General features: G+C 39.5%; 1 protein-coding gene across 8 annotated transcripts in view; it reads left to right on the top strand.

The window, feature by feature from the left end:
• LOC126272523 (alpha-N-acetylglucosaminidase) overlaps positions 1-14,935 on the top strand; it is a 382,435-nt gene that overhangs the window by 244,360 nt on the left and 123,140 nt on the right. For 5 of the 8 annotated variants that reach the window (XM_049975433.1, XM_049975431.1, XM_049975438.1 and 2 more), the window contains exon 13: positions 5,179-5,265. The exons of the other annotated variants lie outside the window; for them this stretch is intronic. In XM_049975433.1, coding sequence (XP_049831390.1) covers positions 5,179-5,265 — 87 coding nt within the window. The remainder of the gene's footprint in view (positions 1-5,178; positions 5,266-14,935) is intronic. 8 annotated transcript variants of the gene reach the window in all.

The raw sequence follows: 14,935 nt of genomic DNA, 5'->3' as shown, positions 1-14,935 counted from the left end.
TAAAGTATCTTGAGAAAGTCTATGAACAAAGTTTCAAGAACTGTTATTGATGACTAGGAATATGCTAAAAACCCCTACATGTCATTCACATAGGGATTATGAGGATAAAATTTGAATAATTACTGCACACTCAGAGGCATTCAAACTGTCATTCTTCTTGTACTCCATATGTGAATGGAACAGGAAGAAATGTTAATTACTGGTACAATGGGATTGCATTGCACTTCACAGTAGTTTGCAGAGTATAGATGAGATGTAGAAATATCGATATAACTGAACTAGTTAACAAAATATGTTGTTGTTGTTGTTGTGGTCTTCAGTCCTGAGACTGGTTTGATGCAGCTCTCCATGCTACTCTATCCTGTGCAAGCTTCTTCATCTCCCAGTACCTACTGCAACCTACATCCTTCTGAATCTGCTTAGTGTAGTCATCTCTTGGTCTCCCTCTACAGTTTTTACCCTCCACGCTGCCCTCCAATACTAAACTGGTGATCCCTTGATGCCTCAGAACATGTCCTACCAACCGATCACTTCTTCTGGTCAAGTTGTGCCACAAACTTCTCTTCTCCCCAATCCTACTCAATACCTCCTCATTAGTCATGCGATCTACCCATCGAATCTTCAGCATTCTTCTGTAGCACCACATTTCGAAAGCTTCTATTCTCTTCTTGTCCAAAATATTTATCGTCCATGTTTCACTTCCATACATGGCTACACTCCATATAAATACTTTCAGAAATGACTTCCTGACACTTAAATCTATACTCGATGTTAACAAATTTCTCTTCTTCAGAAACGCTTTCCTTGCCATTGCCAGTCTACATTTTATATCCTCTCTACTTCGACCATCATCAGTTATTTTGCTCCCCAAATAGCAAAACTCCTTTACTACTTTGAGTGTCTCATTTCCTAATCTAATTCCCTCAGCATCACCCGACTTAATTTGACTGCATTCCATTATTCTCGTTTTGCTTTTGTTGATGTTCATCTTATATCCTTCTTTCAAGACACTGTCCATTCCATTCAACTGCTCTTCCAAGTCCTTTGCTGTCTCTGACAGAATTACAATGTCATTGGCGAACCTCAAAGTTTTTATTTCTTTTCCATGGATTTTAATACCTACTCCGAATTTTTCTTTTGTTTCCTTTATTGCTTGCTCAATATACAGATTGAATAACATCGGTGAGAGGCTACAACCCTGTTAACAAAATAGCGGCTTTCAAATTGTAGTTGAAACAGCTGAGAGGAGCACTGACGCAACTTCTCATTTTTGATATTTTAATGGATATTCCCCTCCGCATTTTCAAATTCTGGGTTACAAGATGCTTATCCAAACATCAAAATGGCTTTGAGAATATTTATGATAGTTCCAGTGACAGCAGCTTCAGAAAACTGAAAATGATATAACAGGTACTTGAGGTCAAGTAAAGGTGAAGCAGACTCAAATTCAGCTATCCTGTTGATAGAATACCACTAGGCTCTTAAATTTTTTCAATTACATAATCAATGGCTTTGCGTTGCCCAAAGCAAGGAAATGAAAAGTAAAATTACAGTAAAACATAATTCTTGAAAAGGAATGTGTTTTCAACAATCAATTACAGTTAATAATTTATAAACTATTAATAATAATTTATGAGGAGTGAATAAAATATGTTCTCTACTATACATCATACTAATATATTAAAAACAAAGATTCCAAGACTTACCAAGCGGGAAAGCGCCGGCAGACAGGCACATGAACAAAACACACAAACACACACACAGAATTACGAGCTTTCGCAACTGGCAGTTGCTTCGTCAGGAAAGAGGGAAGGAGAGGGAAAAATGGAAGGATGTGGGTTTTATGGGAGAGGGTAAGGAGTCATTCCAATCCCGGGAGCGGAAAGACTTCCCTTAGGGGAAAAAAAAGGACAGGTGTACACTCGCACACACACACACATATCTTGTCTGCTTGTGTCTGTGTATGTGCGGATGGATATGTGTGTGTGTGTGCGAGTGTACACCTGTCCTTTTTTTCCCCTAAGAGAAGTCTTTCCGCTCCCGGGATTGGAATGACTCCTTACCCTCTCCCATAAAACCCACATCCTTCCATTTTTCCCTCTCCTTCCCTCTTTCCTGACGAAGCAACTGCCAGTTGCGAAAGCTCGTAATTCTGTGTGTGTGTTTGTGTGTTTTGTTCATGTGCCTGTCTGCCGGCGCTTTCCCGCTTGGTAAGTCTTGGAATCTTTGTTTTTAATATATTTTTCCCATGTGGAAGTTTCTTTCTGTTTTATAATACATCATACTAAAAGATATAACAACATAAACAATGAATTATTAATAAAATTATTTAATTGGATAGACAAAAAATCTACTCACCAAGCCGAGGCAAAACACACACACACAAAAAACTGTTCTGAATGGCAAGCTTTCGGAGCCAGTGGCTCCTTCTTCGGGCGGAAGGGTTGAAGGGGAAGGAAGAAGGGTGAAGGGAAATGACTGGAGAGGTCTAGGAAAAGGGTTAGATTTGAGAAAGTCACCCAGAGCTGTACAGACTGATTGTTGGGGACTGCATACTTCTCATCCTGTATGGTAAGTCTCCCCTGATCAGCAGTTCTGGGTGACTTTCCCAAATCTACCCCTTTTCCTAGACCTCTCCAGTCCTTTCCCTTCACCCTTCTTTCTTCCCCATCAACACTTTTGCCAGAAGAAGGAGCCACTAGCTCTGAAAGCTTGCCAATCACAACAGTCTTTTATGTGTGTGTTTCTGTGTTCTTCCGCCACTTGGTGAGTAGATTTTTTATCTATCCAATCAAATAATACTAAAAGATATGTATGTTAGCTACCTTAAACAATAAGACAGATTTTGTTTTACTTCTTAGAAAGTTCCACAATTTGTTATTTATTTACTTCAAAGATACATTTAATTTGTTATACTCAGTACTTTTTTACATCTGTAATGTATTTAAGAAGAATTATACAGGGTGTCTCTCAAAAGGTACCTGGAAGGGGCCCATGGGTCACGCAGCATGGCCACTGGCTGCTGCCACCACACCCGCCGGGCGCCACTGGTAGTCGGCTGCATGTGTGCTTCCCCTGAATTAACCATAAACAGTGTTGCCATATGATTAACTTAAACTTAGCTTTATTTGCAGTAGGTGCTCAAGATGATGTCCCTCTGTGCTGATAGCAGCCTGACATTTCGTGAACACATTACCAAACACGTGACGAATTTCGGTTGTCGAAATCAGGGAATTGACTGGCTGAACCCTATCATCCATCTCTTTGAGTGTGTGAGGATTGGTTGCATACACCTTGTCTATTAACATTTCCCAAAGATTAAAATGACATTGAAAAAAAAAGTGTATCAGGATCAGCTTCCCCATCATGCATGGACTGTAGCAGCCAGTTGCGATAACGGATGTCAAGCATTGGTATCTGAGCTCCTCCTTTGATACACTACCATTATTTTGTATGGTTTCAATTTCAATTTGTGCACAGCTCTTGAGAAGATGCTCGTGACCCACCAGTCTGAAGTGCGAAACAGTGCAGAGATTTTCTCGGTCTTCTTTCCAATGCCTCCCCTATCTTGTGTAATTTATATTCAGTTAAAACTCTAGGTTCTCTATGCCTTCCTTTGTATCACCGATCCACTCTCTTGAAATTTCTTGATAATTTACATATCATTGAATCATTGGAAACGTGCACTCTAGGAAATTTCATATGAATTCCAGCTAACATTCTACATACAATTCTGTTTTTGCATAGTCCAGCACAAGACACACTCATTGATCCTTCATGTATGCCATACTGAGTGGAAACTCGATAGGAAACTCAAAACAAAACACCAGAACACTCAGCTGCACAGTATAGAACACACGCAAATGGTGTTCCTGTCTTGAGGACTGGTCCCAGTGACATACATGCAGCGAAAGCCCCGGATTTGGCACAGTTGCAGTAATGATGTATAGCAATAATATTTGAAGAGACAAAAAAAAAATTCGAAATAAAACACCAGAAACACCAGTACAACCAGTCTCATAGTGTAGGGGGCATGCACAAAGTATTGGTGTCTGAGAACTATGCATAGTGACAACTGGCAGATGCAGCAGCAACAGCTGGCAAATGCGCCTGTGACCTGTGGGCCCCTCCCAGGTGTCTTTTGTGAGACACCCTGTATTGTTAAATGTGTGTTAAAAATTGTAACATTTCCTAAATCTCTGTTGAAAAAATAGTGGAAAGGTAGCTTCTTCCAAGGAGACGGGAGGGGGGGGGGGGGGGGTTGGGGTGGTGCACTTTTAGCGGGTTAGCCAAGCATGCAGAATCAGCTCAGTATGACTCCGCACATTTCCATCCAGAATTTTCTGCTCTCTGACAGTTAATTAGTCACATTTAGTGCCTGTTTTTTCCAAGGTAACAATAGTCTCTTTACAATGTAATGTGTGTTAATTCTTTTCCTGTGCTAGTGAGCCAGGGGTACTAATATTTCTTGTCTATTCCAACCACAACACAATCAGTCTGTGTGCATTCTCTCACGCGACTCCTTTTACATATTCAATGTTTTACTAAATCAAATTACTAGAGTAGTCTTTCATTCAGTGTGCTGTGACCACCTATTAGGGCATCACTGTAGAATGTTTTATGTTTTATTTTTCTGCTATTTATTTTCTTTTTCTGTTTTACATTGCTTATTCATTTCTAGAAAGTGGAAATTACAGCCATTGCTCTGTTTATAGGACATACAGTACTTACCAAAGAATTTTGGTGGGAATCCTTGAAATTCATGTCCTTACTGTTTTATTCTGTTGATTTTATAGATGATTTATAGTATCTGCAATATTTGGACTCTTGACAGTACACAGAAGTGTGCCTACAGCTATTTTAATTTCACTTTACTGGGTCTTGATAACATAAGGTTCATCATATTCCATGCTATTTATTTCCTTCAATTAACTTTGGTAAAGAAGAATTTTAATACAATAAAAATATGATACCATCTGTAAATGCAGTGACCAAAACCACAGAATTTATGTTGAAGATATGATGCCATTCAAATATGTAAATTTTTAATATAATACTTTCATTCCATCTTTATTTTTGTAATCACAACTGTTTCAGAACTTCATTTTGTTATTGTATGTTGTAATTGATACACTATACTTATGCATACGTTGCTCTTCTTACTTCACAATGCATCAGGGATCGGTGTATAACTGCACAACAGGTTACGATATGCATGGACAAAGCATCATCTCCATCTCACCATCATTTCTCTTGAGTGAGCCTGTAAGTAAAGTCTGTATTTGAAGTTATTTAATTATGCAAAATAGGCAGTAATTTGTTCATATAAATTGTTGACTTTTCTGCTGAAGTTTGTAGCACTTTGAGGAATTTGAGTGCAAAATTTCATAGATCATCAATGAGCATCATATTTGAAATGTACTGTTGGAATTTTTATAGAAAGTAGAACATTTCTTTTCTGTCTCTGTGTAAAGATAGAAGACGTATATTTTATTATGAAAAATATTCAGAAGAACTTTAAAAAAATTGTTCAAATTCTAGAAAGAAGAGTAAAATGACATATTGTTATAGAATGGAGTTAAATATGTATGAAATACATGCTGGTTTATGGCAGTTTGATCAGGTCCACCTCTTTTTAAGTATTTTTCATTCTGGATGCCTGAAAAAAACCATAATTTTCTGACCAAAGAAAGCAAGAAGGCAAGTTGAAAATATGTCAAATGCTGTACTGAGACTGTGATCAGTTTGAACAGTGCTTTTGTGTGTGTGTGAGTGTGTGTGTGTGTGTGCGGGGGGGGGGGGGGGGGGATTAAAAGTGTTAGGAGAAATGGTTGACTGCAGCATTGAAGCAAGTATCTCTTAAAAGCAATTTTGATGTTAATAAATGACCCAGTAACAAGGTGGCCAAAAATCATGGTTTTTGTTATTTCGTAAAGGTCTGCATCAGCAATCAAAATAAAATTCATTCAGCTGTGTAATTGTGCTAAGCCAAATGGTGAAGGGGAATGTGTCTTAGCCACCAGATAGATAGATAGAAATAGACAGAGAGAGAGCTGCTGTATTTCTTCAAGCAATTTAATCCATGGCTGAGGTGCTCAGTCACCATTATTATGCTGAAACTAGTGATCACCGTTTGAAACAACCTCATTAACTATTATTTCTCTTGTTAGGGCAGTAATTGTGAAATAAAGCTGGTTTTAGCAGGCGAACCAAGATAACCTTCCTAAGATATGTGATTGTGTCAACTATTAATTTAACTAAGTCCCCTCTGTGAACATCTGAGTGTGTGCTGTGTTATAAAATTTCATCCAGGTGCTGAAATCAATGAATCAAATTAAACTGATCAAATGTCATGTCACTTTCTTCTCCCATTGTCGCTATAAATCTTTGATTCGAAAATCCACCACCAATTGGCATTGTGTAGATTACAGTGCTTTCCATTCCATGTGTAATGTGTTTACCACTTACATTGACATAGAGAATCTTCAGTTCCCCCCCCCCCCCACCCCCCCCCCCCCCTGTTTGAACTTCACAGATCTTTCCTTTTTGGAGATTTCTCAATTGAGCTTCTAGGTGATCTGATACGGGCTATAACTAATGTATACAACATCTCCAACTGAGGTTCCAAATGCCCCAACTGAGCTCCTCTTAAGGTCTTCACTGTTTCTCATTCTAGACCTGCTTTATGCTTTGGGAATTTTCTTAAAGAGTGGCTGTGCCATGTCGTATCCTGCCTGCTATGTAACCTATGGGGAAGAAAACTCTCCACCAAAACAGTACAAGTCTCTTATTTTATTTGTGGTATAATTTTCAGCAACTGCAGTATTATTTTTTCAGGATAAATTTGAGGCATCAGTTGCAGGTAAAGTTTATTATGCTTTACCAGTTTTGACAAAGTTATTTGTTATCTTCAGAATCTTTGTATTAGTTTAGCAGACAATGATATCTTCTTCATAGAAGGAAAATGCCATGATATGTCCAGAAATTTACATAATTATTGTATGTGATTATTTTAAACATTAAATGCCAATTTCTAATAACTGAATCACTTCTTTGTATCACTTATTGTAAACTGTCAGTCAGTGTATAAAATAATCACATATAATAATTATGTAAATTTCTGGACGTATAATGGCATTTTCCTTCTATGAAGAAGGTATTGTTGTGAGCTAAACTAATAATAAGCCTCTGAAAATGACAACTTAATTTATCAAAACTGATGAAGCGTGATAAAATTTATTTGCAACTGATGACTGAAATTTATTCTGGAAAAAATACAAAATCTCACCAGAACAAAAAATAAAATAAAAATACTATCCTTACACTTGCATTCACCTCACTAGAATTTCTTCCAAATATCAAAGTACTGAAAATTTATAACATCAACTCCTTACAACCTTGTTATGAACAACGTAAATTAATGAGGGCAGCATGTTAGTCAAGAAAGATCTGTGATGTACACAACTTACCGCCACACCTATTGATTATGATCAACTTCTATATTCTGTGTTTCACAGCTCGTATGAACTAGTTAAAGATTAAAACAGTGGTTCTTTGGTCTGTGAGAATGTGAAACAAATTAGCCGTGTCTTGTGGTATTTTGACAAACCTCACAATCTGTATCATTGTTTCGAAAACAAACCACAGACCTCTGATTTGGAGCTAAGTGTAAAGGCAGAGCCAGAAACTTTGGCTGCTCTCTGGCAACATAGATTATTACTTCCTAAATTTGTTCCATGTGATAGAGGGGTGCGGGTCTCCCTAAATGAATCTGAGCTGTTTTACACACTAGAGAATGGCTGTGTGTGGAATGGGTACACAGATCATCTAGAATAGAATATCTCTATCCAGTCAGAATAAATAATTCTGCAGAGGGCTTCATAAGAGGTGAAAATACCATGATTTTAGTGATCAGATGGAGAAGCACCTGCAACGAAGTGTCAAAGTTTGAAGCACTATTGAAAAGCTGTGGAGCCCAAATAATACTAAGCATTGAGGCTTTGCTATGACTAGAAATTGATAATAGTCAACAAATGTAAGTATGTAGCAAAACTACAAGTTCCATGGTTTGGGAGCTGATGTATTTGTAGTAGCAGACAAGAAATGCAAATGAAGTGAAGTAGGAGTTGAATCTTCATTTGTAATGGCTTAGACGACAAGAATAAGGAACTAATTTGTTGTTGGATCCTTCCTATCAGCCGCCAAATGCTTCTGCTAAAGTAAATGATAATTTTTGGGAGATTCTCTGTATGTATGTTTTGAACTCATTTGATAATAACTGAATTAATTATTGAGAAAATTACAGGTTCACGTTGTTTGTTGAGATAAAGTTTCCTGTAAACACATATAAAAGTTTTTGTCGAAAATTTCCAGGAGTAGAGGGTCAGAACCATACACTAAAATTAAAATATACCAGATCTGTGGCAGCAGCCAGATAAGATCTGTATGAGGATGTTGACATGGACACTGAGATCATTGGTTACAATGCAGTTGTAGCAAAGTTGTACATCGAAGAACAAAAGTCCAGAAAAATAAGCCGCAGAGGTTTAAATACTCAGTGAATGAATGAGGAGAAGATTATTCATTCCTCAGACACAGATAACTTTGAAGTCAGGATAGCTGTTTGGTTCCTGTGAAGTGTTTTTAACACTAGTAAAACATTATTAGAATTAAGATATTTATTCACAATGTTTACAAGTCGCCGTTCTTCCACACCAGCCTGGGCTGTTGTCCATTCAGCTGCAGGTTGGATTCTAACTGACATCCATTGAGTCATCTGAGTGTTTGCATGCCCAGGAGAAGATGTCAGTAACCCTGGCGCTGTGGCAGACTGCTGGTGAGCAGTCTCTCCTATTACCCAGCGCAAACACTGACTGCTGCAGCATTCTCAGTCCTGCTCCAAATTCTACAATGACCCTTGATGATACATCTGTGATGTACCTGGTATCAGTAGTCATGTGGTCGGTAGGTTTTAGCACCCAAAGGTGTCTGAACATTGAACAGGAACGTAGATCCCACGAGGCATTGTTGCTGGCTTCTGCATTGTAGTTTGGTACTGGCAGTGCTCTGCCATGTGGTGTTATCGGAAGATGTCAGTTCCTCCATCAGTAGATGGTTGACATCAAGCAACTTGAAGTTCATCAGGTGAAATCCATCATCTTGAGTACATCTTCGGCTAGTCCATAGACTGTACTGGAGCATCTAGGATGTAGAATCAGTACAGTATTGCAGTCATGGAATCATGTGCTATTATTGTGAATGCCATCAATCACAATGATCAACTCATGACAAGATTTGGAGTATTTAAAAGGAGCTAGCATGAGGCTGTGATGCAAAGTTCTGTTTGTAATGATCAAATGTGTCCCCCTTATTTGCTATATTCAGTAACAGGCTGTTAACTGCTGTGTCGGTCCCTCAGTATGTGCTCTTATGAAAGAGAGAGTGTCTCTTGCATCATGTTTTATGAGCTAATGAATATGCTTGTCTCCCTTCCTTTGGTTTTCTGTCGCCGTCTACTTCCTGCTGCAAGCGCATCTGTACTCTGCCTGACCCATTTGTGACATTCTAGCTCTGTCTCTGGCTTGACTTGAATTTGCCTGTGGCACTGTGAGAGGGTTTTAATATTTTTTTTAAAGTTTCTGCCCCTTTCTATTCTGTGCTGCAACATCATTAAAGGAACTCACCGTATCCCCATCGAGCAATGATTCAGAAATGGAATCATCTAAACAGCCATAGCATAGACTTTTTTATTGGAATGAGGTGTCCTGCATGTGAGCCCATTACTAGTAGAGGTCATCAAGAGTAAAGTACTGCACTTAGTGAACAATTGTACACTAGACCACCAGTAGTTCACATATACTTATGAAGCATACAGTTATGCACCATTGTAGTGTTGTGTTGACACTGTGCCTTGTTTACAGATTTTTACTTGGATATGATTTGGACTCACAGTACCTAACTTTGATCAATCTGGCTGTTGTCTATAGAGAGTTTTGCTTTAAACTTCACACCTCAATTAGCTCACCTGGATATCTGGGCTTGCACCAATTGTGAACATTACAACAATTTTGCTGCACTTAATGGTCACCTACATTTCTGTCAGTGTTAGTGGATTTGTGAACTGAACTGAAACTCACATTTGTAGGACTCATGTTTTATGTGTATAGCAAACAATTTGTATTATTATGTTAGATAATAAAGGGCTGGGGTTAAGATTCAAACAAATAGGCAGTCAAGCTCAAGAAAAATAGGTACTTATTGTAATGATTGAAGATGGTAGATATCAAGTTGGTGTACTAATAATATTGAGAAAGTTTGTAAGAAGCAGTGCCTAAGGCACCATAAGTACAATGCAAAGCATGAATCCAAAGATATGCAGATGTTAATTCAAAATCACGTGGCTACATCAAGAACAATATTTGAAATTTTCTTGTTGTTTCCATGGCAATGGAAATTGGGGATGTCAGCTTTAAATATTTTGCTGGGGAGATGAAAGGCTATTCTTCTACCACTTAGCTGTGTTTATTGTTTTCTACTTATTTGCTATCAGTTTCAAAGCAACTACAGCATCATATTTAGGCTCTTTTGCACTGCAATAGATGTGATATACCACCACATGTATATCTTGTTAATATTAATGTTATGGTATATCCTTTATATGTATCTTATTGAAGAATTTTTGTTGCTGAAATGTGTGTTAACTATATGTACAAATTAATTCGCAATGTGAGTGTAAAATGAGTCATTTCACACAATTATGGTCTATCGTGTAAAGTGGCTCACAGAACCTCCAACTAACTAGCTCATCAGTAAACTTTTAGATGCTATACTAGTGGATGCCACAGTTTATCACATCAATAATATTGTTAAAGTGCCTGAAAAGGAAGCCAGTGCTGAAGTGCTTGAAGAGGATGCCATAGTTGCTCCAAAATTGATAACCATGCCGCAGACAAAAATTAAGAGAACAGCCTTTACTCTCTGTAACAAAATGCTTGAAGCCATCAGTAACTGCCGCAGTAAATGTTATCACAGGAATGATGTCACATTCCAAGAAATTTTGGTTACGTGTTGTTACTGTCTGTGACCCAAAAATGTGTTCAGAAATGGATGAGACAGAAAATAACATAAAAAATAGCAAAACAAAAGCCAAAACGATAGAATTTTTTCTTTAAAAGTCGCATCATGAAAATCAAGAAATATTGCCACCATTCAAGTTCCGTATCTCGGGAAATCAGTACTGGTGCTTTTAAAAAGCACTGCAAATCACTAAACCTCAACAAGGCTCCAAAACAATCAGCCTCTATACAGAATTTGCCAGTGAGTTAGTTCCATTTTTGATTATAACTCACAGTAGGTCCCTGAACAAAGAAATGTTCTAAGTAATTAGAAAAGAGGGCAGGTGAAACCCACCTACAGAAAAGGAAGTGGAATTTATCCAAAGAACTGCCATCTTATATCACTCACACATATGTTTATCAGAATCCTAGGAACATTTTGTCAAGTGAAACATAATGACTTCCTGGAAAAATAGACTTCTGCATGGAAGTCAGCAGTGGTTTCAAACACACTGTGTGCGCAGAAACCAGCTTGTGCTGTTCATGGATGGTATCCTTGGTGCCATGTGTAGAGGTAACCAGTTTGATTTGGTGCTTCTATACTTTCAAAACAGAAATTTCCAGGAATGATTGCTTATCGACTGTGTGAGCCCCTATATATATTCACTATAGCAATGACAAAAGACAAATGTTTACTAAGTTACAATTAATTACAAATGAATGTAGTTACTTTACTTGTCAGCCACTTCTTCTTCTTGCGCTATTCTTCATGTTGTGTAAGCTGCCGGCAGCAATCCTTTTTCCCATAACCAAGGTACACTCCTGCTGCCAGTCAGAAATATTGGGAGAGTATCAGGAGGGTCTTTTTTACATGCAACCTAAGTTGTGGAAATAAAGGTATTGTAAGAGGTAGAATTTGTCCCTGTCTCCTGGACGTCCCTCTCTTTTTACTGATGACTTAACAGATTTCCACAAGTGTTTGATGTTCTGTCTGTGGACAGATGGATTGTCCATTAACACAGATTCAGCAGAATGATTCACAAATTCGTGTTGAAAGCATACTTTTTTTAAGGTGTGTATGACAAAGCGATTATCACTTATGTGCCTGGCAATATAAAGTGCTTTATCAGAGACACCCCCCCCCCTCCCCCCGAATTAATTTGAACTGTAAAGCACTTGTGGGATTCTTTTTCAATGTTGTCAAATACCTACAAATATGTTCACCTTCATTTTTCAGTGGTCATCCGCTTTGGTATTTTCCAGTAGCTATATGTGAGTCACCTATCTCAACAACCATGTTTTGGCTAGTGATTGAACCACTCTCATTCGTGACTAAAACATAGTAGACTTCTCTGAAGAAACCGCAGTAGTCACACATGGTGTTTGTGGACAGTCATGTTTCAGAAGCTGTCATTTGTAGTGTATAGTCTCTTATGCAACATAAGCCTAAAATGGTGCTTTTCTCGATGGATAACTTGGAACTGTCAAATGATGTGTTCTTTATTGTAGACGTTCTTTTGTGACACTGGATGCAGTACAGTTGGAAAGGAAAATCAGCACCCACAGCTTTCTAGCAAAGTTTCATAGAGTGGAGTCCATGACATTTTACACAATTCCTCCTATCATCATTTGGAAGCTATCTGAATACCCAACAAAATTTCAAACCACTTTACACATTATGTAACGGAGGATTTAAATTTTGCCATGTGAGAGCATTGGCACCCAAAACTGCCATGATTTCTCTCATTGCTATTCACAATAAACTGTGTTTCCCCAGCAACATGCTAAACGTTTACCTTAATTTATGCCACTAGAGTTGTGTGGTTGACATAGAGTTGCATGTTCAATATACACTCCTGGAAATTGAAATAAGAACACCGTGAATTCATTGTTCCAGGAAGGGGAAACTTTATTGACACATTCCTGGGGTCAGATACATCACATGATCACACTGACAGAACCACAGGCACATAGACACAGGCAACAGAGCATTCACAATGTCAACACTAGTACAGTGTATATCCACCTTTCGCAGCAATGCAGGCTGCTATTCTCCCATGGAGACGATCGTAGAGATGCTGGATGTAGTCCTGTGGAACGGCTTGCCATGCCATTTCCACCTGGCGCCTCAGTTGGACCAGCGTTCGTGCTGGACGTGCAGACCGCGTGAGACGATGCTTCATCCAGTGCCAAACATGCTCAATGGGGGACAGATCCGGAGATCTTGCTGGCCAGGGTAGTTGACTTACACCTTCTAGAGCACGTTGGGTGGCACGGGATACATGCGGACGTGCATTGTCCTGTTGGAACAGCAAGTTCCCTTGCCGGTCTAGGAATGGTAGAACGATGGGTTCGATGACGGTTTGGATGTACCGTGCACTATTCAGTGTCCCCTCGACGATCACCAGAGGTGTACGGCCAGTGTAGGAGATCGCTCCCCACACCATGATGCCGGGTGTTGGCCCTGTGTACCTCGGTCGTATGCAGTCCTGATTGTGGCGCTCACCTGCACGGCGCCAAACACACATACGACCATCATTGGCACCAAGGCAGAAGCGACTCTCATCGCTGAAGACGACACGTCTCCATTCGTCCCTCCATTCACGCCTGTCGCGACACCACTGGAGGCGGGCTGCACGATGTTGGGGCGTGAGCGGAAGACGGCCTAACGGTGTGCGGGACCGTAGCCCAGCTTCATCGAGACGGTTACGAATGGTCCTCGCCGATACCCCAGGAGCAAATGTGTCCCTAATTTGCTGGGAAGTGGCAGTGCGGTCCCCTACGGCACTGTGTAGGATCCTACGGTCTTGACGTGGATCCGTGCGTCGCTGCGGTCCGGTCCCAGGTCGACGGGCACGTGCACCTTCCGCCGACCACTGGCGACAACATTGATGTACTGTGAAGACCTCATGCCCCACGTGTTGAGCATTTCGGCGGTACGTCCACCCGGCCTCCCGCATGCCCACTATACACCCTCGCTCAAAGTCCGTCAACTGCACATACGGTTCACGTCCACGCTGTCGCGGCATGCTACCAGTGTTAAAGACTGCGATGGAGCTCCGTATGCCACGGCAAACTGGCTGACACTGACGGCGGCGGTGCACAAATGCTGCACAGCTAGCGCCATTCGACGGCCAACACCGCGGTTCCTGGTGTGTCCGCTGTGCCGTGCGTGTGATCATTGCTTGTACAGCCCTCTCGCAGTGTCCGGAGCAAGTATGGTGGGTCTGACACACCAGTGTCAATGTGTTCTTTTTTCCATTTCCAGGAGTGTATATCGTTAGGTACAGATGCGTTCAGTGGGCAATCATTCTTGGAAATCATCTTCAAAACAAGCTTTGATTTATTGCTAAATTGCTTGTTTGTAAAGAAAATTCATTCCTGTCAGATATCTGACCAAGTTTATGACTAGATTGAAAATTTAATGGTGGGCAGGCTGCAACACTGGATGGAGAGACTTCCACAAACAACAAATTAATATCTAGTGTTCCCTAATGAAGTTTAATAAATTTGTTTCTGTTAATGTAATACATTAATATCTTTGCATCTGGTGTTTATCTGTGAGGAAATTATAGTCAATAAAAGTTGTTGTTATTTCCAGTCAGTTCTCAATGAAATATTAGTCTAATCCAAGGACTGACAACTTGTTTTTATTGTAGAGAAAAAAATGTCAAGAACTTAATGGAACTTAATAAGCTTGATAACCTTTGACTACTGGTTGAATGATTCACAACTAAAGTTTGAACATAAACATGGTCATATGCTCATTTATGGAAGGAGTGTGGAGTTTAGTTTGTTTATGCACAGAGACTTACTTTGCTTGCAGTACAATCTTACTACTTCTAGTGCACTTCTGAAAATTGAAAATGTACATACCAATT

This window comes from Schistocerca gregaria, chromosome 5, assembly GCF_023897955.1.
Source record: "Schistocerca gregaria isolate iqSchGreg1 chromosome 5, iqSchGreg1.2, whole genome shotgun sequence".
Taxonomy (NCBI): domain Eukaryota; kingdom Metazoa; phylum Arthropoda; class Insecta; order Orthoptera; family Acrididae; genus Schistocerca; species Schistocerca gregaria.
This window is presented reverse-complemented; position numbering and strand designations above follow the sequence as displayed.